Below are 27058 nucleotides of genomic sequence, written 5' to 3' on the forward strand. Positions count from 1 at the left end.
CAGAAAGTGCGGATTTGATAGATTCAGCTTGAAATGTGAACTGAATCGCATTTCCCTATGAGAGAGAGGGGGGAAATGGACTCTAGCCATTCTCTTTACCCCATCACTAAGTCTAATAACCCTTTGCTGGGTCCCCTTCTGTTGTAAGTCAGCAAAGACACCACACTGTAAGAAAGAGCTCCTTCCCCTATGGATGGAAGGCAGGCAGGCAGGCAGGGGAGAGAGAGAGAGGACTGCCACAGGCTGAGGAAAGTGCAATTGTCCAGCCCGGCTGCCAAGCCATGAGAAACAAGCCTGATTTCTCCTCTCTTTCAAAAGGGCTGTGTGTTGGGAAACCCCAGCTATGTCTTGCTGTGCTGAGCCACACTCGATTTGGCCTCTCTCCCAGCTGTCCCAAAGAAAGCCCAAGGGGCTGTGGGAAAGTGAGACGTGTTCCCAGAAGATCTTTGGGAAAGGCAGGGAGTCTGCTCTAAAATGGCAGCTCTTGCATGACCCCCTGACAGTGACAGAGCAAGACCTAGGCTGTACAAAGACATCACCATCTTCATCACAGAGGACAAAATAGTCTGGGAAGGTTAAGAGTTATAAACACAAAGGTGACTACCCCAAAAGCCCTCTTGGAGGCCCGTCGTGGTGTTGCTACGGGAATTACTCAGATTGACCACAGGGTGTCTTGGCCAGGGCCAGCCCTGCCATTAGGCAGAGCGAGGTGCTGCCTCAAACTGCTTATCTGGGATACCATTAAAAGGCAGCAAATTGTTACTTGTTCGGTGTATTATCATTATTGTCTTTTTACTCAGTGGTGGCCAGTGCCCCTTGAGACTGGTAGGGTGGACAGCAGGGGTGACCAGCAATAGATGGAGCTACAGCCAATCACAGGTACAGCCACCCCATGACTGGTTGTAAGTAAAAACGGTAGGCAGGCGTCGGGCAGCTGAGGGCAGACTGAAGTTGGTGGGGCAGCACCCCTTTCGCCCTAAAGGTCCAGTTCCCGCTTCTTCTTCTTTTTTACTCCTGGGGAGAGGCGTTCATGGGATGGAACTGATTTCCTGTCAAGGGCCAAGGACTGACTTTTCAGCCTGCATTCAAAGAATGCTTCCCAGCATTATTCGTGGAAGGAAAGCAGTTAAACCAGATTCAGAGCTATTTACATTGGTAGCATTGATGTGCTACTGATGTCCTTGCTTGCCAATGTATTTTTAAAGTATTTCTCCCTCTTTTTAATTTTAATGTTTTATTAATTGATTGATTCCAAATATATAACAGGAAGATAAGGAAAAGGAGAAAACTTACCATACAAAAAATTTAGATACAGATCTAATTGTTTGTTTTTACACAGCCAAGAACAACCACAACGTTAAACAATGGTGCTTAACAAATCAATGTTTACTTTGGATCTTTCTAAGTTAATGCCTGGAAAATATCTGTATTTAGCCTATTATTTAATTGGGTGTCAGAACAAATTAAACCAGAACTGTCACTAGAAGCTAAAATGATGAAACTGAGGTTATCATACTTTGGACACATCATGAGAAGACATGATTCACGAGAAAAGACAATAATGCTGGGGAAAACAGAAGGGAGTAGAAAAAGAGGAAGGCCAAACAAGAGATGGATGGATTCCATAAAGGAAGCCACAGACCTGAACTTACAAGATCTGAACAGGCTGGCTCAGGACAGATGCTCTTGGAGGTCACTGATTCATAGGGTGCCATAAGTCATAATCGACTTGAAAGTGCATAATAACAACAACAAGCCTATTATTATTACTGTACTATTATTATTATTTACACATAATACATCAGCATCAGCTTTATGTGTACACACATATACACATATGCAATGCATATTCATGTCTATTTTGGGGGGGGGTGATTTTTTGTGATGGTATTCACTGATACAGAGTTCCATCACAAATAACACAAACGGGCACTTCCAGACTGTTCCTAATTTGGGGTCAGATTCAATTCTGTACCACCAAATTCAGGTTGTGCAGTTGACAAGAGGTTTTGAATTAAAATTTAAATTTAAAGACCTGGCTCTTCAGGCAGGCCTACAGGAACTTCGAGCTAGATTAGTTTGTAATGTATTAACTGATGTTTTTGATGTTAGTTTTAATTGATGAATGTGGTTGTATTTTATTGTATTGTGTATTGTATTTTGTTGCTGCTGTAAGTCGCCTAGAGTGTCCGTTAATTCGGACAGACAGGCGACTAACAAATAAATTATTATTATTATTATTATTATTATTATTATTATTATTATTATTATTATTATTATTATCATTATCACCTCTGTTTTTGCTGCCCATGGCAGCCAGTTTGTGTTGACATCCACAGTACTTTTATCAAGATATGAACACCTAATTTCCCCCCAAAAAAGTACTGTATACACACATGTATATATACATATACATGTAATGTATCTCAGCTAGCTAGCTAGTCTTAAACTTGACCTCAGTCATGAACAAGTATATCACACCTATAGTAGATTATTCTATCACAGAAATTCTAATGTAATTCAATATAATATTAAAAACTGCTTTTGATTGTGAATGTTACGCTATTACTTTACCATATTCATTAATGGGACTCCAGTTTTTCCTCAAGATATCTTCTTCTTCCCTTTTATTCTTACATTAATACCTTCCCCAGATTTTATCAATTTATTGTTAGTATATCCTATAATCTCCTTGCCTGACAATTCCTATTTGTTTTGCTAGCAAAAGACTTTCACTTCCTTGAGGACGGACTTGCAAATGCGTCCCATACAGTTCAATGGAACATATTTCTAGTCCAGCCAGGTAAGTATATATAGGATTAGGGCAGGGGTGAGGAAAATGTGGTCCTCCAGATGTCACTGGACTCCATGATGATTGATGATGGTGATAGTGATCAGCCCCAGCCAGCATGTCCAACGGTCATGGATGAAGCCCCTGAAGAAGGTTCCCTGAAAGTGATGTGACTGGCCATATCAGTTTCTATGGGAGTAGGCTAGCATTTAGGGTGCCAGGTCCTAAGCTGTAAAAAGGATTCAATTAAACTAGGTGTGGGGAACCTTTGGACTTCCAGATGTTACTGAACTACAACTCCCATCAGCGTGGCCAATGGCCAGGGATGATGGGAGTTGTAGTTCAGCAACATCTGGAGGGCCACATCTCTTTTAAACCATGTGGACTAGGAGCAATCAGCACAAGGAAGGCTCCCATCCCTCCACCTCAGCAGATGTGGATTGTGGAGGATTTGAACTCTGAACCAGCATGCTGTTCTCTCACGATAGCAATGCAACATCTGTAAAAAGTTCATGACTGGAAGTCAGGTAAATCTCTGGACAAAAAAACCCACAACCCAGCAACCTCTACACAGCCAGAGATGCAGCTGGAGGGAATCTACAAAAGAGTAGGTCCCACCACTGTGCTTAACCTAAAGAAGAAGAAGAAGATTGGGGGGAAAAGCTGTGTCAGAAATTGGCGCCATCCCAACTAAAACAGTTCCAGCCAACTGGCCCTCAGCCAATGACAGAACCATCATTTCCCAATGCAACCCCCCTTACTGAAAAGAAAGAAAAATCCCAAACACACAAACTCTCGTAATTTATGATCTCATCAAACAACTCACAGTTTGCGTCTCTATGTGCAGCAGCCAATCAGCGAGAGCCAAGAAACAGCTGTTAAAAGGAGTCGGTCGCTCGGACAAACTACTACAGAGCAATTTAGTAAAGGAGGAGAGATTAATATATAGATATAGATATACAAACACACACATATACATCACATCCACACATTTTCTCTCCCTCATGCTCACAAAGTTGCCAAGGATTATTAGGCAGAGGAAGAGAAAAGAAAAAGTGGAATTAACATTCATTTCTTGTGGGGTTGGTTTTTTTGCCCTCCTCTTCCACCGGCTTTTCACTGGAGCTCCTTAATTCAAAAGGGAGCTGAAGCTGCTTTTTAAAATTAGATATTTATATATTTCTATTTCTTTAAAAAGAAAAGGGAAACCTCAACTCCATCCTGTTGCACGGACTTCCAGATTGCTGCTCTTTTAAAGAAAACAAAATCTGTTGGAAAAGACTGCACTGACAGAGGAAGAGAGAGACCCATACAATTCTGGAAAAGGAAATTCTGATTGTCCGTCTGATTGTTGCTAAAATAGCAAAGGCTCAGGCGTGTGCAGTGGTGACTGGAAGTGGCTTTTTTGTGGCTATAAAACCTAAAGGGGATGGAAGCTCTCTGCTTAAGTGCTGTGAACCACAGATAGCAGAGAAGGAGTCGCATCAACTGCCTCTATTGTTTGCATCCTTTGGATACATCTCCTGAGTTATTTTATTTTTTGCTAATCTCAGGGACTTCTCTTTTTTCCTTAGACGAAATTTCTCCCCGAAAATTTTCAAGGTTCATTTTTTTAAAAAGAAACATTTCATCCGAAATGTTTCTCCTTTTGTTTACCACCTGCTGCAATCTGGTCCTTGCAACGGACGAACGAGTTCGCTTTGGTCAATATAGAGAAGAAATAATTTTTCCCGAGAGACTCAATGCCACTTTCCATCCTGCAGGTCAGGAGGAGGACAAGGGTGGCCTGTTCGATAACAGCCTGGGCCATGGTGGTAGCTTGGACGAGCAGCTCTCGTACCGCTTCCGAGTGTTCAGTGAAGAACTGGTCCTAAATTTAGAGAGAGACCCCAGTTTTGTCGCGGAGGGCTTGACGGTACAATATTTGGGCAGGTCTGGGCAGGCGGTAGATGACTTGACAGAGCGAGGGGCCTACTTCACTGGGACAGTGAATTCTGACCCGGAATCGATTGTGGCAGTCAACTACGACGGGGCGTCTCTGCTGGGGGTGCTGCAGTACCGTGGTGCGGAGTACCACGTGCAACCCCTGGAAGGGGGAGCCCCTAACTCGGCAGGAGGAACTGGTGCCCACGTGGTGAGAAAGAAGATGGCAGAGAAAGAGGACGGACCAACATGCGGTGTTGGATCCCAGGCACCAGAGAGCGTGACAGGCCTGGGAGGCAGACTCTTGCCCAGGATGGAAGAATCTCCCAGGAGAGCAAAGGTAAGAGTGGACGTTTGCTGGTTTAAGCAGGAGCAGGGCAAGGGCAACACAGCTGGCAAAAATCCTCTCCAGTAATCCTTTGCACATGCTGTTGGGTTCTGGGTTGTCCTCGATCCCGCCCTCCAAGGAAGATGTCCTTAACTTAGTATCTCCCTTTTGCTTCTATGCAATAGAGGGCACTATCTTATACCAAGTCAGACCGTTGGTCCATCTAGCTCAGCATTGTCTGCACTGACAGGCAGAAGCTCTCCAGGGTCTCAGATGAGAGACACTAACAGCCCTACCTGGAGATGCCTTTGGGGATTGAACCTGGGACCTTCTGCGTGCAAAACAGGCGCTCTACCAATGAGCCACAGCTTTCCCCACAGCCAAAAGTTTCCCCAAGAGAATATGCCCACAGCCAGTTGGTGAGGCTTGGCCCAAATAGGTCCCATGTTGTCCCCATTCTGCTGGGAGCCTTTAGCGGTGTCCGGTCCAAACATTGGGGGCACTTGTGATCAAGTGGGCTCCCTCCCAGAGTGAGCACGCCTCTCGTTAGTGTCCTTGTCACTGCTGTTCGTCGCTTGCCTGTCCTTTCCCTCGGGGCCCAATCCATACCTTTACCCATAAGGAGATGTGGCTTCTGCTCTTTACATGCTCAGAGAAAGCAAGTGAACAGGGAGCAACAGCAAGGAGGATGCGTAGAACCAGGAGGCTCTGGGGTATGTAAGTAGTGGGTCCCCCATTGGGGTGTGGGGCCAGGGCAGGTGCCCAACTGTGCTGTTCTTTGACACTGGCTGTGGCCAGGGACTCTTGGTCTAAGGACACCTGGCCTTACCTGACAATAGTTATGAATTGTTCCTGTTTTCTGATTGTCGTCCAGCCTTCTCCAACTTGGTACCCTCCAGATATTCTTGGACACTAACTCCCACCAGCCCCAGCCAGCATGACTAATGGTCAGGCATGATGGGTATTGTAGTCCAACAACATCTGGAGGCCACCAGGTTGCAGAAGACTGTTGTGGTATCCATCACAGACAGAGCCAACAATAGTTGATCAGAACCACAGTTATTAGTAATCATAACAATTACTTAACTTTATAATTACAGTGGGTTGTACGCGATGCTAGCCAGACTCAGAGTAGACCCACTGAAGTTAACGGGCATGACTAACCTCGGTTCATTAATTTCAGTGGATCTACTCTGAGCAGAGATGGGGAGAAATTTTATTCAGTTTGCATTTCAAGCTGAATCTCTCAACTTTCTGAAGCGACATGAGAACACAAACACAGCCGTTCACACTTACCCGGGTTTTTCCCAAACTGAATTTAAGATTGGAAAAATCAGAAGCTGAGGGAACTGAAACTGACAGATTCTTCCATCCCTAACGCTGTGTAGCACCTAGTCAGATACAGCCTTTAGTAGTTACTACCTGGAGGAATGAACACCCCAAACCCCAGAGAATGTCAACTTTTGCATCCCTGGCCAGGGAATGCAAACCTTTTGGATGCAAACCCTCTGCCCGCTGGCCTTCCTGCCAGAAGTCTTCTCTGACTTCCGCTAACTTTCTACGTGCGGGGATTGGGGTCATCAAGGAACATTAAATAGCAATGCTACCTCACATTAAAAAAAAGCACATTGTGAGAGTGTCTGCACTGCTCTGCATACATTGCCTTCACAATCTTAACACATCAGCCCTGTGAGGTAGGGCCCAAGTATTTATTAACTCCATATTGCAGGTGGGGAGAGGCTAAGGTCACTGGACAATTCATTTATTGTTTTATATCCCACCTTTTCTCCAAGCTCAAGGTGGTGTACATGGTTCACCTCCCTCTCCATTTTATCATCACAACAACCCTGTGAAGTAGGTTAAGCTGACAGATTGCGACTGGCCTAACGCCACCCAGCAAACTTCATGGCTGAGTGGGGATTTGAACCCTGGTCTCCCAGGTCCTAGTCCAACGCTCTAACCGCTACACCACGCTATATTTCACACGTGGCTGCAGGGGAAATTTGAGGCAAGGAATTTTCAGCTCACATTCACAGCCACTGCACAACACTTTATAAAAAGTGTACATATCAGATCTTCATATCATATCATATTTACCTGCACCTCCAAGGGTACCTGACTAACCCCTATTTGCTATCCACTTTTATCATTCCCTGATCCCCACTCCCCCTGGCTTTTCATTGTCAAGTGCAAGCATTCTAAAAATTAAATTATTATTATTATTATTATTATTATTATTATTATTATTATTATTATTATTCTGGGGCAGAGACTGGCTGCGCCTGTCCCATACATAGCACCTAGTACTGTGTTTTCGCCCGATCCCATTGTAAAGAAACAGGCCTGCTTTCACTTTTTGAGTTTCTTTCAGGTTGCATTTCCTAAATACACGTTAATTATTAAATATGCATTCCCTTCCCACTACGTGGCAAGGGAGGCCTTGATGCAGTATCTGCAGTATCTGCACCCTCCAGATTGTTCCTTGGGAGCAAGTCTGAGAGATAATAACGGAACAGAATGTAGCAGGGAAAGCCCAGTCCTGAGGCAGCGATTCCACGCCCGCCACCACCCACAATCCCTCCCTCGTTCTCTGGCTGCGAGATGTCACTGGCTGGAGTTGGGAAAGAGATACTCTTTTCTCAAAAGAAACCAGCCCCGCCATGCTGATGCAAGCCACAGCTAAGTGGCCCTGTCTCCCTGGCCTGGGTCCATCTTGGAACAGCCATTACAGGGTCTCAAGAAAGTGGAACCGCGGTCAGAGGAAGGGGGGCAGAATGCATGAGGACAGCAAAGGTGCCTGTCATAGGAACACAGGAAGCTGTCTTATACTGAGTTGGACCACTGGTCCACTGAGCTCAGTATTGTCTACACTGACTGACAGTGGCTCTCCAGGGTTTCAGACAAGGGTCCCTCCCAGCCCTACCTGGAGATGGTGGGGATTGAACCTGAGATCTTCCACAGCCAAGGCAGATGCTCTGCCACTGAGCTATGGCCCTTTCCCAATGTAGGAAGCTGCCTTATACTGCTTTAGAACATGGGTCCATCTAGCCCAGTACTGTCAACACTGACTGGCAGCAGCTCTTGAGGATTTCAGAGAGGGGTCTCTCCTGGGCCTACCTGGAGATGCTGGGGACTGAACCTGAGACCTTCTGCAGGCAAAGCACTTGCTCTGACACTGAGCAACATACGCTGTACTTGAAAAAACTGGGTCAAGATGGGGACCTTGGAGAGCGCCACACGTCTCCCAAAGGTAAAAACAAACACACACCTGCTTAAATGGCACCTCATAAGCCCTGTAGGGCTGGCAGATCCTGGTCCTGAGCAAAGTGCCCTCCCTCTCTGGGGGCCTCCCAGGCAGGTGTGTCAGTGCTTTGAGTGGCATCCGGGTTCAGCCACCATTTACATTACCCACAATGACCCGGAGTGATGCTACCTTGGGGACATATTGGGAAATGTACAGGAACACTATAGGGATGGAAAGATCTGTCACTTTCAGTTCTCTCAGTTTCTCATTGTTCCAAACTTACATTTGTCTCTCCACACTTCTGCTGCAGGAGTTTGCTTTTTTTTAAAAATTAAATTCTCATGAAAATTCTCCAGCATTTTAGTGTGAATTTCTCCTAATAAAACACATTTTCATGTGCAGTTTTGACTAATGTACACATTTTCACAAGCCATTTCTCATCACATAATGCATTTTTGTATGTTATTTTCTCTCACATATTCATTTTTATGCTCACTTTCCCTGAATATGTGCATTTATGTAAAGATTAGTTGGTTGGCAAACTGCATTGCAAAATTCAAGTAAGTGCAAATTCCAAAGGATGGCTGTGTTTCAGGTCTCATATTCTTTCAGAAAGTGCAAATTTGATCGAGTCGGCTTGACATGCAAACTGAATTGAATTTCTCGCCCATCCCTAGGCTAGACCCAGCTGTTTACAGCTGCTTGGAATGGCAAGCAACAGCGGTGGGCCCTGCCCCGGGACTCAATCCCTGGCAACTGTCCAACAATGCTAGGCAATGACACCAGCCCTCATAGCTGGCCTGAAGAGTTTGAATGAAAGACACTTCCTAGGATGTGCTAGAAACACCACTGTAAGGGGAGCCGGCTATATCCTCAGAGGCTACTTGGCAAGATTTCTCGTAGCTTCCAATGGGTCACTTCCCCTCTCCCCCCCCCACAAAATGACAGGAAAGCCCGCTTCACAGAGGCATAGAAGCCTCCGGGTCAGAGGCAGGCTGCTTCTGTAAGTGGCGGGAACTGCCTCTAGGCCACCGGGGGGGTGTTCTCCAGGCCGGGGTCACCAAAGGCTGGAAATGACGCTGCCTTTGGCTACAGAGCTGCAGGCTTTGGCCAGAAAGTCAGTCAGGCTCTGAGTATTTATACTAGGCCTGGCCAATCCAGAGCCTCAGACTTCCTACCAATCGCAGGGCCTGAATTTTGTGCACGCTCCTGAGGCCTGTGTGCAACACAGGGCTGTGTTCAGCTAAGTCTTATTCAGAGCAGACCTGCTGAACTGAACAAACCTAAGTTAGTTGTGTCCTGTTAACTATTCTGAGTAGGGCAGCCTGGTATACCACCTACTGTCTCAGGTCCCCAGCCTCCGGCCCAGAGATCTACCTGTTCCAGGCCCACAGCTCTGGACAATCTGGGGTGAGGCTCTCCCTTTGCATCAGTAAGCACCTGGATGCAGACTGAACAGGCACATGGGCCACCTGCTCACAGTCTTGTCCCTCATTGGAGTGAGGTGTGTTGGATTTCTATTTAAATTAAAGCAGCCGAGCGGTATCCAACAGAGGCTCCGTCTGCACTGTACATTTAAAGCACTGTGATACCACTTTAAAGAGTCATGGCTTCCCCCCAGAGAATCCTGGGAAGCATAGTTTGTGAAGAGTGCTGAGAGTTGTTAGGAAGCCTCTGTTCCGCCTCACAGAGCTCCAATTCCCACAGTGGTTTTACAGTCAGTCCCTCTTCCCAGGAAATAAGAGAGCATCATGAGGCATGTGCAGAATGCTCTTCCCCTTTACCACTGAGCGAGCAAGCACAACTGGTGTCCAAGCATTTAGGCTTAGGGGAGTTTCCAGGCTTCAAACGAGTGCAGGCATAGACTCTAGCAGCTGCTGGATGTTGTACCATTTCCCAACAGCTGATGTGTCTTCCTACGTTCCTGTGAGGCTGTAGTTCGAAAGCAGAGCATCTGCTTTGCGTGCAGAAAGTCCCAGCCGGGCTTAATCCCTGGCATCTGCAGATAAGGCTGGGAGAGACCCGTTCGAATCCTTGGAGAGTGGCTGCCAGGCATTGCCGACAATACTGAGCTAAATGGACCAATGGTCTGACTCCGTATAAGGCACTTTCCTACGTCCCTGACCCCCTCCCAGCATTACAGAAGTTAACATCCATCATATTTTTATCACCCTGGCCTTTCACCTCTGCATTTCCTTGACACATGTTTGCAGCATAGCTGTGGCAAGCTCTGGCCTCCAATTGTTGCAGGGATGTCTCAGCACCACACGGACCCAACGAGACCTTGCCCCCCACTTAGCACAAGGCAGATTCTGGTGCCTGGTCTCCTGCTGCACCGAAGGATTCGACACTTGAGGCTCTGTGCCAGCAAGCAGACACTGCTCCTAAAGTCTCTTGCCCTCCCTCCCTCAGGAATTCTGTCCAGCGTGCAGTCAAAAGAGAGCTACCCACAAGTTCTTTTTTTTTTTTTTTTTTCAATAATTTTTATTCAGATTTTCATAAAACATACAAGACGAAATCATAAAACATTCAAAGACAAAAAACAAAATCAAAAATAGTTAAACAAAAAGAAAAAAAGAAAAATAAAATAAAAAATAAAGAGTAAAATATTGACTTCCCATTTGTCAAAGATCAAATCAGTTATAAGTCTATAATATATAACAATCCTGTCTCTTAAGTCATATTATAAAATCACTGTCCTCCAGTAGTTATCTTACTTAATCATCAAATCTCATAAACATTACTTTATTCTTTCCACAAAAAGTCAAAGAGAGGTTTCAATTCTTTAAGAAATATATCTATCAATTTTTTTTTCCAGATAAGCATATCGATTAATCCATCTCATTACTAATTATGATAATCTTATTGTCATAACCATAGTCAAAATAAACATTTCAATTAATCCATCACATCAGAATCTGTTAGGTTCAGTAATTTCAGTAGCCATTGTTCTATTATCCCTATTAGTTCCATTTTCCATCTTCCATCTTCAGTAGTCTTGTTAAGTCCAGTAATTTCAGTATCCAATCTTCCATTATCAGTATTCCATAATAATCTTGCTGTCAAAGCCATAGTCATATAGTAAGAGTCTGATGGGAATTACCTCTATCCCAAATATTTTCTTGCCATCCATTCTGAATAGGTTGCTGAAATACTGCTGTAAAATCATATCTCTGTTCTTTTTTTCAAAATACACTGGGTCATCTCTTGAAAGTTTTTCCATTGTCACATGGCTGCAGTTAATTCCATAGATTTTCTCTATATTGGGCTCCATCACATCATTCCAGTCCAGAAGATTATCCATGCCATTGATAACTTTATCTCTAGAATCTTCATTAATTTCTTCAGAGATAACATTGAGTTCCAAACAATTGATTTTATTTCTAAAGTCCATAGACTCCAAATCTTGTTCCTGTTCCACGTTTGTTCCAATCTCCGGGATCTCCTCTCTCACAGGGACCCCTGTTCCAGTCTCCAGGGTCTCCTCTCTCACAGGGACCCCTGTTCCAGTCTCCAGGGTCTCCTCTCTCACAAGGACCCCTATGTCTTTAATCTCCTGTGTCTCCAAACAATAGATTTTGTTTCTAAAGTCCATAGACTCCAAATCTTTTTCCTGTTCCACGTTTGTTCCAATCTCCGGGGTCTCCTCTCTCACAGGGACCCCTTCCAGGGTCACCTCTCTCACAGGGACCCCTATATCTTTAATCTCCTGCTTCATTTTACTCAATTCAATTTTCAGCTCCTTACAACCCTGTCGCAGGTTTTGTTTCGTTATCTCAATCTCATCCATTATTTTCTGAAACATAGTTATTTCCAGATTCTCAGCCACTTTCTTAATTGCCATTTTAAAAGAAAAATATAGGAAAACCACTTCTTATTTCAGCAACAATTGGGTTAATACTCCAAACTTGGTGACATCACAGTATAAACAGAGCAGACAGCCTTATCTCTCCATGCTTAAGTAAACAAAATGCAGTTCCCAGGATCGAAACAATTAATGGCGGTCGTCAGGAAACAGATTCGTCAAAATAAAATAGACCAAAAAGAGAGTAGTCTCAGACAATATAATATTCTTCAAAATAAAAATCTGGAATAGAAATCCCTCTTCTGTGTATATCTTTAGAATGCAAATCCAGGACAGCTTTTTGCAACAAAAACAGAGATAAGCTATTAATTAGTGAGTAGCAGAGAGAAGTTATGGCTCCCCAGTGAGATGTCAAAAACCGATCAATCTGGCAAATCTCTTTTAAACAGCAACAATTTAAGTCAAGTAAAAGAAAAATATAGAAAGAAGGGTGCTTGCCTGTTAGTGCGTTCTCTCTTAGAAGATAAGATGAACGTTCGCTTTATCAGATAGAGCTTGTTGTTGAAAATCCGTCCCACCTTCGTCGGCTGGACCTCGTCCCATAAATTAATGAGATCTGGTCGTCCCAACAAAAATAGGCTTTGAGGTTAATCTCTTCGTTTCTCCCTACCCGGGAGAAGTTTAATCAGTCAAAAAAAAAAAAAAATCTGACTGATATATCTGAATAAGCTTCTTTTGAGGCAGGAGCCCGTCTCAAAAGCAGGCACAGGCTAAGTCACCCTTCCCGGAAGTTCGCTACCCACAAGTTCTCTGGTAGTTATCCCCCCATGCCGCCTGGAGCCATCAAGGCATTCAGGCACATGTTGTTCATTTCCCCAGAGCCCGCCCAGTTCAAATGGGCTCTGTCAGATTAACCAATAGAAGCTTGGGTTGATTAATCCATCCACTAGAACCATCAGCCATCCAAGCTCCCTGGCCATCTCCAATTCAAGGTCTGTTTCCCCACCAAAATTGCATCATTTTAAATTCTCCAAGCCCTTATACTTCTCTTTCAAATCTTTTTGGGTATCTGGAATTTTACTTTCCACATATACCCTGTGTGTGGCGTGGCTTTGATAAATCCATCAGATGGGTTTAGATGGATTCTCCCGCCTCTTTTCACAAGTTCTTTCTAAATTGCGAACAGGAATTTAGGAAGCTGCCTTAGACCAGGTCAGACTACATCAGCCTTGAGGAACCCCAGGCCTGGGGGCCAAATCTAGATTTATTTTGGCCTTGAGGGCTCTCCGCTAGGCCACACCCTCCTTGAGTGTTTGTGCCTGGCTGGAAAGCATCCTTGAAATGTTATCATGCCTCTTGCTGGCTTTGATGGAGGACAGAGACATGTCTGGCTTTTGCATGCCTGGAATGTAACCTATAGAACAAAGCTACAAATCCACTGCTCTGCCCACTTTTGCATCTAGCCTTTCCCACTGCAGGCATGTGGCCCCTGGAAATTTGCTCAAGAGAGAATGTGGCCCTCAGGCTGAAAACAAAAGGTTCCCCACCCTTGTCCTGTATGGTTCTTCTAAATGGAGATTAGAAGGTTTCCCACCCTGGTCCTTCATGGTCCTTCTAACCAGGGAATTGGACCTGGGACCTCCTGCATACAAAGCGTGTGCTCTGCCTCAGAGCTATGGGCCTTCTCTAAGTATTACTGACAACATTAATTAAATCCACGGACCCATCATTTCACTTATCCCCACCCAGTCTTCTGCTCCTGCCTATGGCAGCTTGGGGTGCTCTGTGGTGTTGGGGGGACAGAATGAGGTTCACCCGTCATCTTCCCAGCTCACCTGTCTTCGTCGCTTCTCTCCCCTACAGCGCTTTGCTTCCATCCCACGCTATGTGGAGACGCTGGTGGTGGCCGACGAGAAGATGGCACGTTTCCACGGCGCAGGCCTCAAGAGGTACCTCCTCACCATCATGGGGGCGGCCGCCAAGTTCTTCCGCCACCCTAGCTTGAAGAACCCGGTCAACTTGGTTGTGACCAGGCTGGTTGTCATTGGAGAAGCCGAGGACGGGTTGCAGGTGTCCTCCAATGCCGCTGAGACGCTGCGGAATTTCTGCACATGGCAGAAAGGCCTCAACAAGCCCAGTGATGAGGATCCTGAGCATTTCGACACAGCCATTCTCTTCACCAGGGAGGTAAGCTTGCTGCTGTCTGACAGCCTCCATGCTGCTTAGAAACACTCATGTGCACAATTCTGCACCAGGAAATTCCGAATTCTGCAATCCATATAAATTTTGCAAGTCAGCTACACTGGCATTTTAGTGATATGATCCTCACTTCACTAACTAATGCAAAGTTCCAGGGATCACAGCAAAACTCAGGCCTGGTAAAAGAGCACCAGAGGCTTATTCTTTGTAATAAATAGCTAGCTGAGAGCCAATGGGTAGATTGTTAAGACTGAGACCAGGAAAACCTGGGCTCAAATCCCTGACTTATCCATGAAGCTCACTGGGACATCTTGGGCCAGTTGCTGCCTCGCAGTCACTACTACCTCACAGGGTTCTTGTGAGGATAATGGCTGTGGAGGGGGAAGAACCATGCATACTGCCTTACGGCATCCTTGGAAGACAGGGTTAGAAAATGGCTCCTAATGACAAGTGGGTTCCAATTTGAGCAATTAAAAGTCAGTTTCTCCCACGCTGTGGGATGGCAGCCTTGACAGTCTATACTTGTCTTTCTCTGGCAGGATCTCTGTGGGCGCTCTAGCTGTGGTACTCTGGGCATGGCAGACGTTGGCACCGTATGCGACCCAGCACGCAGCTGCTCCATCGTGGAGGATGACGGGCTCCAGGCTGCCTTCACCGCAGCTCACGAACTTGGTAAGTGGGGACCTTTCATTCAAACGGGATCATCCTGACAGACCCACCCTTGCCAAAGAGGTAGCTGGTCCCATCCCTAAGAAAGAGAGATGCAGCACAAACCTTAGGCATGTCTACTTGGAAGTGAGTCCTAGTGAATTTAATGGGACTTCTGTGGGAAGTCCAGTGCACTGATGCAGAGTTGCAGATAGGTTTTCCATATTTCTTCAGCTTTAATTATTTAGAGGGCTTGGGGAAGAACGATAGGCGTGAGGAGACATTTTATTTTTTTAAAAAGGTGAGCATGGGGAGAAATAAGACTAAGATTCTGGCACCCTAAACCTTACATAAAACAGCAGTAGGGATGAAAGGAGGCAGCAATTTCCATCCTAGGTTCATTGCAATCAGTCCTGTTTCCTTTCTGTTACAATTTGGCTTCCACGAAAACCTAAGTTATTCATCTCACTATCCATTATACCCTTATGTAATTATTTACATAATTAATTTCAATGCATTTCAACAGAAGGGAAACATCAAAACCAATGCAGCAAATAATGTAATTATGTAATTATTTACATAATTAATTTCAATGCATTTCAACAGAAGGGAAACATCAAAACCAATGCAGCAAATAATGTAATTATTTACATAACAGTTGCAGACTAAAAAACCCACAACAACAAATACTGCTTGTATTCGCTTGCTTGCATGATTTCCATTCCATGTGAATTGTGGGAATTTCCACTCCCATTTCTGTTTCTGATGCAATCCTCCAGCATCCCTAGATAGCAGATCCCACACCTGCCCAACAAACTCATAAACTGGGGCTATACTGCTGCTTCACAAGCAGGGGCTCATGAGGAGCTGGAGCTGAGCTTCTCTCTCCCCCTCCACCCCACACCTTTCCCCATGTACAGGTCATGTCTTCAACATGCTCCACGATGACGACAAACACTGCAGAGAGTTGAACCACCACACCAACTCCCGCCACATGATGGCCTCCATCATGTCCCCAATAGACCCCGAAGAGATGTGGTCACCGTGCAGCTCCCACTTCATCACCAATTTCCTAGACAACGACCACGGTAAGGCTTTGCCTTCCTATTTCTGTATTCCTCATCTGTTCAATAAGATCTTCTTGGCCACAGTGGTCAAATTTTCTTCCTCGCCATCCTGACCTCATGGGGCAACTTAAGCACCACTGTTCTGTGACTTGGGATGGGGTAGAAATTAGATTCAGTTAGCGTTCCAAGGAGAACCCCTAATTTGCACGTGCTGAAACAATATGACACAGCTGTCCTTCAAAATGAGCACCTGTCCGCATTTTGCAGTGCAGATCTCCTGCCAAGCAATGTGAACAAGAATGCATATCCTAAAGTGTGCATAAAAATGCATATATTCATGAAAATAGTAATTAAAAATGTATTATATTAGGGAAAATTGTTTTGCAAAAATGTGCATGTCAGGGAAAATCACATATAAAATGTGTATAGTAGGAGAAATTTGCACAAAAATGCTAATGAATTTGCATGAGGTCTTTTTTATTTTAAAAAATTGCAAACCAGTGTGGAAATGTGAAGAACTGAACTTACGACTGGAAAAATGAGAGAGAAACCAAAATTGACCTATTTGCCCATCCCTAGAAAAGTTATTGGGATTAGGAACTGTTCCAAAGCCTAGTAGTTACTGATAAACATATCCTTCAGTCACCAGAGTGGAAGTACAAAGCCCCTTTCACCTCCAGTTCAGCTCACCCTGCTGTCTCAGTCTTTCTAGGACTGTCCCATTTCTATGCCACTAGACTGCCCTCGCCCCAAGTCATTGGTAACTTTTTGCCCACCTCATTCACCAGAGCATCCCTTACAGTGGAACTTAGAAAGGTCAACTCATACAATGCACTTCACCACACGTCAGTGTCGTTCAGTTAATCCTAACGGACTGAGGATGAAAACATGGAGGCTCCTGGAATGAATAGGGTATTAATAGTTCAGGAGCAGGTATGAATGACTGTTAGCTAATGCACCTAGACAATTTTCTGCAGAGGGGATGGGAAAGTGTGATCTTTTAAGAAGAGTGGACACTCCACAACCAGGAGCTTTCCGGCAGCAAAAGCTCAGCAGGGGGCTAAACTTCACCAATCCTCTGATTCCCCTTTCCCCTTCCCTGCAGGCCACTGCCTCTTAGACAAACCACGTGAGCCCCTTCACCTGCCAGCTGTCTTCCCTGGCAGCGATTACAACGTGGACCAGCAATGCCAGCTGAGCTTTGGCCCTGACTCGCGCCACTGCTCCAGCATGCGCCCCCTATGTACCTCCTTGTGGTGCACGGGGCAGATCAACGGGCAATCCATGTGCCAGACCAAATACTTTCCCTGGGCCGATGGGACGCCTTGCGGCGAGGGCAAGAGTTGCATGAGCGGCCAGTGCATCAGCAAAGTGGACTTGAAGGCGTACAATGTGAGTACTTCCGCCCCCTAGCAAAGTTTTCTGTATTTCCCAGGGTAAAACTGAAGGACAACAGCGGTCACATTTTGAAGGACATGTGGGAAAATAAGGTAAAAAGAGCCGTGCTAGATCAGGCTAACAGCCCATCTAGTCCAGCATCCTGTTCTCATAGCAGCCAACCAGCTGCCCCAATGGGAAGCCCGCAAGCAGGACCTGAAACCAAGAGCACTCTCCCTTCCTGTGGTTCCTAGCAAACCTCATTAAATGGAAATCTCAGAAACTTAAACTGAGAACATCAGAAAAACGTTTGCCTCTTATGCAGCTGTTACAGATGCAGAAGCCCTAGACAAGGTGACAGCTCTTAACTTCCCCCTCCTGTGGTTTCCAACAACTGCTATTCAGAAGCATGCAGCCTCTGACCGTGGAGCCACTGGTGCGAGTCTCAGTGTCAGACAGTTTCCTAGGAACTAGGAACATAAAAAGAGCTTGGCCGCTGGATGAGGCCAAAGGCCCATCGTAGTCCAACGTCCTGTTCTCACAGTGGCCAAGCACATTCCTCTGGGAAGCCCGCAAGCAGGACTTTCCATTTGCAATTCCCAGCAAGTGGTATGCAGGGATATACTGCCTCCGACAGTGGAGCAAGAACGTAGCCACCGTGGCTAGTAGCCATCGATAGCCTTATCCTCCAAGAATTTCTATAATCCTCTTTTAAAGCCATCCAAGTTGGTGGCTGTCACTACTTGTCCCCTACGGACAACCGGGCACAGTTGGCGTCTCCCAACTTTGGTGCCCTTTGGGAGATATTTACACTCTTGGGAAAAGGGCGAGATGTGAAGATGGAACAGGAATGCAGAAAGCCCCCTTCCACTGAGCCAGGCCATTGGTCCATCTAGCTCAGTACTGGCTACACTGACTGGCAGTTGCTCTCCAGGGCTTCAGGCAGGGAGCCTTTCCCAGCCCTACCCAGAGATGCCACTGGGGATCGTACCGGGGACATACACAGTGGATGCTCCGTCACTGAGTGGCGTCCCTTCCCAAAAAGTAACATGGGAAGCTGCCTCATCCTGAGTTAGACCACTGGTCTGTCTAGCTCCGTAGTGCCTGCTCTCGAGGGTTCCAGACAGAGAATGCTAGCAGCCCTACCTGGGGATGCCTTTGGGGATTGAACCTGGGACCTTCTCCATGCAAAGTGGATGCTCAGCCGCTGAGCTGTGGCCCTTCCGCCATACCTCATAGGGCTATTGTAAGGATTCCTACAAGCCTGTGCTGGTGAAGTGCTTATAACATTTTAATACGCCATGTAAAGGGCAAGTATCAATATCTCACACAAGGCACTTTCTCTCTCTCTCTCTTTCCTTTTCTATCCGCTTGCAGATTCCCACCCACGGTGGTTGGGGGCGCTGGGGCCCATGGGGCGAATGTTCACGCAGCTGCGGAGGAGGAGTGCAGTACTCCACCCGTGAGTGCAACAAGCCAGTTCCCCGCAATGGCGGCAAGTACTGTGAGGGGAAACGCACCCAGTACCGTTCCTGCAACATCCAGGATTGCCCCAATGAGAACGGTAAGATCAGTTCCACAGCTCTAAAACGGTGGGCCATGGGCTGCTTTCAGGCGGGCCTCATTGCCATAGCCTTCTGTGCCCAGTGCCTCCTCACCTGTCTGGCCCTCTAGCCCTGCCATAGCCTTTTTGCTTGGACCAGTGCCAGCAGCAGCCGTAGCCTCAGCAACTCCTTCCAGGCTGGGTCAAGTTGTCTTCAGCTTTAGGTGAGCTGAGCTGCAGAACTCCTTGCCACAAGGAATACACAGTGACAAAGAATTTAGCAGCCGTCAATAGATTTACATGAATTTTTATGTCCGTTTCATACCACCCATCCAAAATGCACCTGGGGCCACGTATTTCCTTCTTGTGCATCTGAATTACAGAACTTTGTGTGTGAATTTCCTTCCAGCTTTGACCTACCGGGAAGAGCAGTGTGCTGCCTACAATCATCGGATGGACATGTTCAAGGACTACCCTTCCCCCATGGACTGGGTGCCCCGCTACAGCGGTGTGGCCGAACGTGACCATTGCAAGCTGACTTGCCAGTCCCATGCCCTGGGCTACTACTATGTCCTCCAACCAAGGGTAAGTGTTACCATGGTTAACTTGGGCCTCCTGTCTCCCAGAGGACCTTGAGGCTACTCTGGACTTACAGACAGAGATGTCAGAGAAAGTCAACTGAAAGAGAAACGGGAGCAGAAATTGCTTATTCATCCCATGTCCACAACAGAAATCAATCCAGCAAATATGATTGGTATTTGCTGCTGCTGTTGTGCTCAGTCCACAAATTATAGATAATTGATTACATTCCCCTCTCCCCATTTGCATTGTGCTTCCTTTGCTTTGAAACGTATGAGGTGAAATAATGTAATGACAACATAATTTACGTAATTTGCAATTAGATACGTAAATTATTACATTACAGTGGTGGCTGGTGCCCATTGGGACTGGTGAGGCGGAAGTCAGGGAGCCCAGCAGTAGGTGGAGCCAGAGCCAATGACAGGAAGGGCCAACTAATTCCAGTTTTGCCGCCATCTTCCTCCCTACTGAGCTCTACAAGGGCAACACTGAGACTAAGGAGGAAGAAGCTGATGGGCAGGGCCACCCCTCTGAATTGGTTGTTGTAAATAAGAAGGCAGGCAAGAGGAGCTGGCTGAGAGCAGGCTGGGGTTAGTGGGGCAGTCCCCCTCTTCCCTAATGGACCAGCCTCACTGCAAAGTTTCTAATTTCACCACATTGGATAGTGAGATAAATTACAGCGTTGCCAGCAACAAATACAGGTCAGAATGGAAACCGATGCCTTCTCACAGCCTTAACTTGTAGAACGGGCTTTAAAGACAAACACCAAAAACAACAAAGCCTATTTAAAGCTTTAAACCCAGAGCTGAAAGGATGAGTGGGTGGGGATCTAGAAGACGCAGGGGTTGAAAAGGTGTGGGAGCAGGGAGGAAAGGGATTTTCCCATAAGCCCTTGGGGCTGCAAACTGAATCTTGCTTGGTTCTTCCAGGTGGCTGACGGTACACCCTGCTCCCCCGAATCCACCTCGGTCTGCGTCCAGGGCCGCTGCGTCCACGCTGGCTGCGATCGTATCATCGGCTCAAAGAAGAAGTTTGATAAATGCATGGTGTGTGGAGGGGACAACTCTGGATGCACCAAGATCTACGGTTCCTTCACTAAGCCTCGGTGAGTGACATTTTTTGCAGGTGATGCTTGCGTGACCCTAAACGTTGGGAATTCTCAATTAGAGCCCCCCAAAAGCATAGGTAGCATTTTCTTTCCAGGCACTTATAGATCTTTGTTGATGCCATTCTTTCAATAGCTAAATAGAGGTTTGTGCCAAAAGTATCCACAGGAAACCTAATTTATGAGCCTAGATAAAATTTATGCATAGTTGCTGCATTTAATATATATAGTTTGCATTTAATGCTAGTTCTACTCAGAGTAGACCCCCATTAATGACATGAATACCTTAGGTCTTTGTCCCAGTTGATTCCTGATCTGTCTTCTGCTCAACAGGTATGGTTACAACGATGTGGTCACCATCCCTGCAGGAGCCACCAACATCCTGATCCGCCAGAGCAGCGGCTCACTGTCCTCCAACGACGGGATCTACTTGGCCCTGCGCCGGCGCGACGGCTCTTACGCCCTCAACGGCAACTACGTCCTGGCGCCCTCCGAGCAGGACGTGCACCTGCAAGGCGGGGTGAACATGCAGTACAACGGGGCCACCAAAGCCACGGAGATGATCATGGGGCGTGGGCCCCTAAAAGAGCCTCTCATCTTGCAAGCCTTGGTGGTGACTGACCAGAAGACTCCGCGGCTCAAGTACACCTTCTTCGTCCCTAAGAGTCCAAAGAGGCTGTCGAATCAGTGGCTGAAGCAGAAGGCTCGTATCTTAGAAGTCCTCAGGAACCGACAAGGCCGCAGATAGACACACACACCCCATCCAGAGCGAGGTGGTTCCCATCCAGGCCTCACAAGTTGTTCTTGCCCCTTCAGTCCCCAAAGGGGGTGTCTGTGTGGGGAAGGCACTCAAAGGCACCTTTTATGATGTCACCTTTTCAAAGTTGACAGAACTGCACTGAACCTTTCCCTACCACACACGCACGCAAGGGACCTTAAGCAGCAAAGACTGCTACACTGTGGTCCCTGCCTGACAGCTTGTGGCGCCTCAGGGTCCTTCTAGAACCTTCTGCAGCGTGTCATGGACTCTTTCCTTGGCTCTGCCTGGAGGCCTGGAGATTCAGGAGACAAAACAAGGGGGCGGGCAAAGGGAGAGGCTTAAGACCTTGTATATCTCAAATGGCTGGCCTCGGATTTTGGTTTGCCAGGCCAATCTGTTTCCTCCCTGGGGGGCGGGATGTGAAAAGTTATGGGGCGATGGCAAACCATGCTCCAAAATGGAATCCAGGAAGGGGAGGAGTAGGCGAAGAAGAAAAGCCTCTCGCTGTATGGGAGGACGCCAGCCAGCAGGGTGAGGCGGCAGAGCTGACAGAAGAGAGCAGGCATCGATTCTGGGAAAAAGGCACCTGGCTTAGCCGAGACCTTCAGCGGACCTTTTGTCCATTGTGGCTCAGTTCTTGATCCCTGACCATTCCTATGCTGTATTTATGATCCATTTTTTATTTATTCACCAGTCTGGATGCATAAGAGTATTAACTGTGGGGAGAGTTTTTAAACTTGTTTTTAAAAAAAAAAAAAAAATCAACAAGAACCACAGAACAAAGCAGGCAGCAAATGTTCCGCAGCCTCACCAAAACTTGGCAAGTTTACACCACACGTTTTTTCTGGGAGAGCCAGGAAATGTGCTCAAACCGGCGGTGCCTACCTCAGCCTCCTTGCGCCTCCTTCCCCACTTTCTGCCCCTTCACAAATGGCTCCTTCTTCACCCCCAGCCCCCCTTAGCTCTCTCTGGCTTTGGACAGACTCTTCTGCCAGAACGGCTGAGCCTTTCCATTTGTTTGGCAGCGCGTGCCTTTTTTCCTCATCTTTCTTGTGGCAATGACAAGGCACCAGAGAAATTACAGGCCTCGGTTTGAGGGGCAAGCCATTCCTAAAGTGGTCAGGCTTGGCAGCGGCCTCTCCCTCAGGTTCTCCCTTCCTTCTTTCTGTCAAGAAGAGGGAAGGGACCAGGCCTGTGTACCTCTTGCTGTTGCGGCCTGCACAGCCGCTCGGTCCTGAAAAGAGGCTATGGCCAAGAATTTCCCTCCCTCAGTCCAGAAAATATTGTATCTGGGCTGGTTCCCAATTGTTGCAGGTTCTGACAGGAGCTGGCAGTCCTAAGGTTACGGGCCAGGAGGCCACGCAGTCACCACAGAGATACCAGCAGGGGAGTAAGCAAGTTTACAATGAGGTGGCCATTAAACCATTTTTTTTCAGCCTAAAAGAAGTGAGGCCAAACAATTAAGGAGGGGAAGAAACAACCCCTGTGGTTGTGTTCAACGTTAGTCAAAGAGCAGACCCACTTAAATTAATGGATGGGACTAACTTAGATGAATTAGTTCCAATGGGTCTACTCTGACTAAACATTAGTTGGGCCCAATCCCTAGACCAGTTGTGGAGAACCTCTGGCTCTTCGGAAGTTCCTGAACTACAACTCTTACCTTCCCTGGCCATTGGCCATGCTTGCTGGGGCTGATGGGAGTTGTTGTTCAGTAACATTTGCAGGGCGAAAGGTTCCCTGCACCAACCCTAGACTCAGATATTCAATTCTCAAATGAGAGTAGAGATGAGGGACCGGAGCAGTGGCATAGGGGACATGCGTGGAAGAAAATGGGACTCCAGTGATCACCAGCTCTGGGAGAGAAACAGCGTCTAGCGTTCAGGGCCTTCCTGATGTTGCTGAACTACAACTCCCATCAGCTCTAGCCAGCATGGCCAACAGCCAAATGAAGCCTTCCAGACCTTTCTATCTGCCCCTTTGAATTCTTCCCAGGCTGCTCCATGATGGGAGTTGAACTTGGCAACATCTGGGAGGACCAAAAGTTCCCCATGCCCGCTCTACACTCTTGCAACTTTATGGTCATACAGGAAGGGTGCTCTTTATAAGCCAAAGGATATTAACTTCACTGACTTCAAAATGCTAGGGGAAGTCAGCACCGTTTTGGAGCCCTCCTGCTCATTCTTCTGAGTAGGGCCCTGGATGCTTGCCCTAGACTTACCCTGGTAACACCCACTGGCGATGCCGAAGTTAATTAGCTGCCCGTGCATCAGTTCACAGCTGTTCTGGATTGCCTCTCTCTGCCATTAGGAACCCACTGCTTAGAGGAGAGGAGAAGAAGTGCGGGCCAAGAGGCAGCAAAGGGAATATGAAACTCCTCCTGCATATGGCTGTGCCAGACGTGCCACTCCTTTCAAAGCACCTCCCCACATCACTGTAGGATTGACCTGTTGGAGAAAATGGGGAGGAGGAAGCAGGACACCTGGGATCTCTTTCCAGTTTCTAGGCGCAAGGAGCAGCACAGAAAACCTGGGGCAAAATACAAGCCTTTCCGAATTCTCTCTCGCCAAAGCAGCCCCATGGCTGGCTCACATTTTCTTGTGTCTGTGAATTATGCTCATACTGCGGCTGACTGATAACACCGTACATTTCCCCCTGGAGGGGGTGAATATATTTAAACCTCTGTAGAACCAGAGGGGACCCCCCCCAAATAACTCCCCAGTTTTGCCCAGGGATGACCCTTTCCCTCAACAACACCTGCGCCTGCGCAACAGACTGATGCTGAAAGTTAATAATTTAATTAAGCAATAAATTCAAGAGGACAGCATTTGCAAAAGGCATATCGGCCCCGAGGCAAGTCCCCTGGGGTCAAGAGGGAGGGTTTTATATCAGTTTTGTACAAAACGGTGTGTTTTAATATTAATAATTATTGTTGGGGATTGTTGTTTTGAAGTAATAAAAACTCTGCCAGGTTATTTAATGCTATTTATAAACCCAGTGTGTTTGGTGTGGTTCTTTCAGTAGGGTGGGGCATTTGACTGCTACTTATCAGAGGGCTGGGAGAGAGAATTAAGAGCAGAGGTGGGGAACCTCTGGCCTGGGGGCCAAATCTGGCCATTTAAACTCTTCCCAGGCCACACCCCTCACACACTGCTTAGCTGGAATGTGTCCATGCCTCTCGCTTGTCTGGATGGAGGATAGAAAGGGGTGTGTAGAAACTAGCCAACCGTACAAAAGTAAAACTGACACTTGTTGCTCCACCCACTTTTACCTCTGGCCCCACTTACCATGCCAAGAGGTCTTTGGAAGGCTGCACTAGTAATACTGGCTGCTTAGAAGGGGATGCAGCGCTCAGGACTTTTCCCCACATCTTTGCCTATCTTCAGGCTCAGGTGGGAATCACCAGGCAGTCAACAATGCTGGTTATACAAGCTTTTTCTAGCTGCCCAACTGCAGGGCAAAGTAGGCAGCTGCCTGGGGCGCCAAAATCCCAGGTGGGGGCTACCTCTGCTGGAAAAAACCCCCACAGGATTTTAAGAGTTGAAAGGCACCTAATCCAGTCCCTGGTTCGGTTCTGCAGCATCCCTGAGAGAGGACCATCGAGCCTCTGCTTAAATACCTCCGGTGAAGTTCCACAAGTTGAACACCTCTGAAACGTTAGGAAGCTTCTCCTAATGTTCAAGCCAAAATCTGCTTCCCTGCAGCATTTCATTCAGCAGGGCAGAAGGGGGCTGTAGCTCAATGGCAGAGAATCCACAGTGCATGCAAAAGGTCCCAGGTTCAATTTTTGACACCTCCGGATAGGGCTGAGAGACTCTGTGCCTGAAACCCTGGGGAACTGCTGCTAATCAGCATAGACAACTTTGAACTAGATGGACCAATGGTCTGTCTCAGTATAAGGCAGTTTCATATGTCCTTTTTAAATTCAGCCCTTTATTGAGAACCATGAGGACTGGAATCTTACTTGATTTTTAGACAAAGGGCCAGAACTCATTGGGAGAGGACCTGCTTTGTCTGCAGGAGGCTCCAGGTCCAATCCCCAATGGCAACTGCAGGCAGGGCTGGGAAAGGCTCCTTGCCTGAAACCCTGGAGAGCCTCTGCCAGTCAGTGCAGACAGCACTGAGCTAGATGGACCAGTGGCCTGACTCAGTATAAGGCGGCTTCCTATGTTCCTGTGACTGCAGAGGCTCATCTCTGACCACAGAGTGCAGATGCGCAAATGGCAGCCTGCCAGCCAGATGCAATCCTGAAGCTGTTTGATCGGTGTAGTTAAGGCTGTTTCACCAAGAAGCGACAGGTTTCCTCCTCCCTGCTTTCATGTTCTGTCTTTCTTTGTGTTGCTTATGCCACGGGAACACTGGAGTACACGCTTCAAACGTGTGTTAGGCCACCTGCACCATCTATAATGGGATGAGGTTGTGTTGGCAGACTGGCCTGTGGACCATTGTCTGGAGAACAGAATTACTGTTGTGCACACACACACACACATCGAGATTGTGCTGGTAGACACTCTCCTCTGTCAGTGGCCCTGGCAGGCTTACTTGATTACGGTGGCAGATCTCCAGGCAGACGGGTCTAGCCAGGCTTTTCCAAAATGCGCCAGAATGGGCTGTTTAGCACACTAGGGCCAGGGGGGAAATGGAAGGGGAGCCAGGGGGAGGCATTCATGGTGGGACACTGCCAAATACCCAAGGATACCAAGTGCTAGCGTTGCCACCGACCCTTCACCCCGTGGGACAACAGGATGCAAGAGGCCTGCTGGATCAGGCCAAAGGCCCATCTAGTCCAGCCTCCTGTTTTCCCTGTATGCTTTAATTTGGATTCCTGCACTGAGCATGGGGTTGGACTTGATGAGCTTACAGGCCCCTTCCAACTCTACAGTTCTGATCCAGTCACCAACCAGATGCCTCTAGGAAGCCCCCAAGCGGGAGATAAGCACAGCAGTAACTCTCCCCGTTTGCAGTCCCCAATTCCCTCTGGTGTATGCTGCCTCCCACAGTGGAAGGATGTAGCCACTGTTGACTACTAGTCACCGCCAGCCTGATCCTCCATGAATTTGCCTAGTCTTCTTTTAAAGCCATCTCATGGGAGTCAATTCCAGTTTAACTCTGTGCTGTGGGAAGGAGGCCTCTCTTTGGTCACTCTGTCCTGAATCTCCCAATCTTCAAGAAGATGGCTGTTCCTGTCGGTCAGTATGGACAACTCCTTCTTTCCAAGGAGTGTCCTCTCAATGCCTGCCCAACAGCTGGTTTCGTTGCCTTCCTGCTCAGGGCCCGCTCACAGAGTGAAAATGGCAGTTCCAGGCTGTACCAGGCTTGAAAAAGAAATGGGAGTCGAGTCCCCAAGGGTGAGGTCAAGAGGAAGGAGCATTGCTACATCTCCACCTCCATGTTTCCTGCTGTCTCCTCAGATCTTCTTTCCAGACGTTCACCTCTTTCCATTGCTTCTCTGACTCACCCCGGCGCTGAGAGGCTCCCGGGCCCAGTTCCAACTCTCAGATTCCAGAGCCCGCACAGAGGCTGCAATTTCCACTCTTGGAAGGGGATGGAAGGGGGTTTTGGGGCGCAGGAGGGACACAGATTAGACTGACTGAGATTTTAAATGAAGATTGGGGGAAGGTGGGATAATTAGGTACGCAAGGACCGATCAAGTCACGAATACAGGAGCAGCACCTTCAAGAATTCAAGAAGG

At 47.2% G+C, this 27058-nt stretch overlaps 1 protein-coding gene across 2 annotated transcripts; it reads left to right on the forward strand.

Annotated features, from left to right (window-relative positions):
* The first annotated feature begins 3715 nt into the window (after nucleotides 1–3715).
* ADAMTS4 (ADAM metallopeptidase with thrombospondin type 1 motif 4) lies at nucleotides 3716–24333 on the forward strand. Of its 2 annotated transcripts, none has more exons than XM_061606073.1 (9): nucleotides 3716–5054; nucleotides 13955–14278; nucleotides 14830–14962; nucleotides 15859–16026; nucleotides 17111–17397; nucleotides 18760–18946; nucleotides 19335–19510; nucleotides 20434–20609; nucleotides 20943–24333. In XM_061606073.1, the coding sequence occupies exons 1-9, from the start codon at nucleotides 4428–4430 to the stop codon at nucleotides 21355–21357; spliced, it is 2493 nt and encodes an 830-aa protein (XP_061462057.1). In that variant the 5' UTR covers nucleotides 3716–4427; the 3' UTR covers nucleotides 21358–24333. The 2 variants fall into 2 exon arrangements, with proteins under 2 accessions (XP_061462057.1, XP_061462058.1); XM_061606074.1 differs by having other exon boundaries at nucleotides 20978–21314.
* Nucleotides 24334–27058: the final 2725 nt, after the last annotated feature.

This window comes from Rhineura floridana, chromosome 22 (genome assembly GCF_030035675.1).
Source record: "Rhineura floridana isolate rRhiFlo1 chromosome 22, rRhiFlo1.hap2, whole genome shotgun sequence".
Lineage (NCBI taxonomy): Eukaryota > Metazoa > Chordata > Lepidosauria > Squamata > Rhineuridae > Rhineura > Rhineura floridana.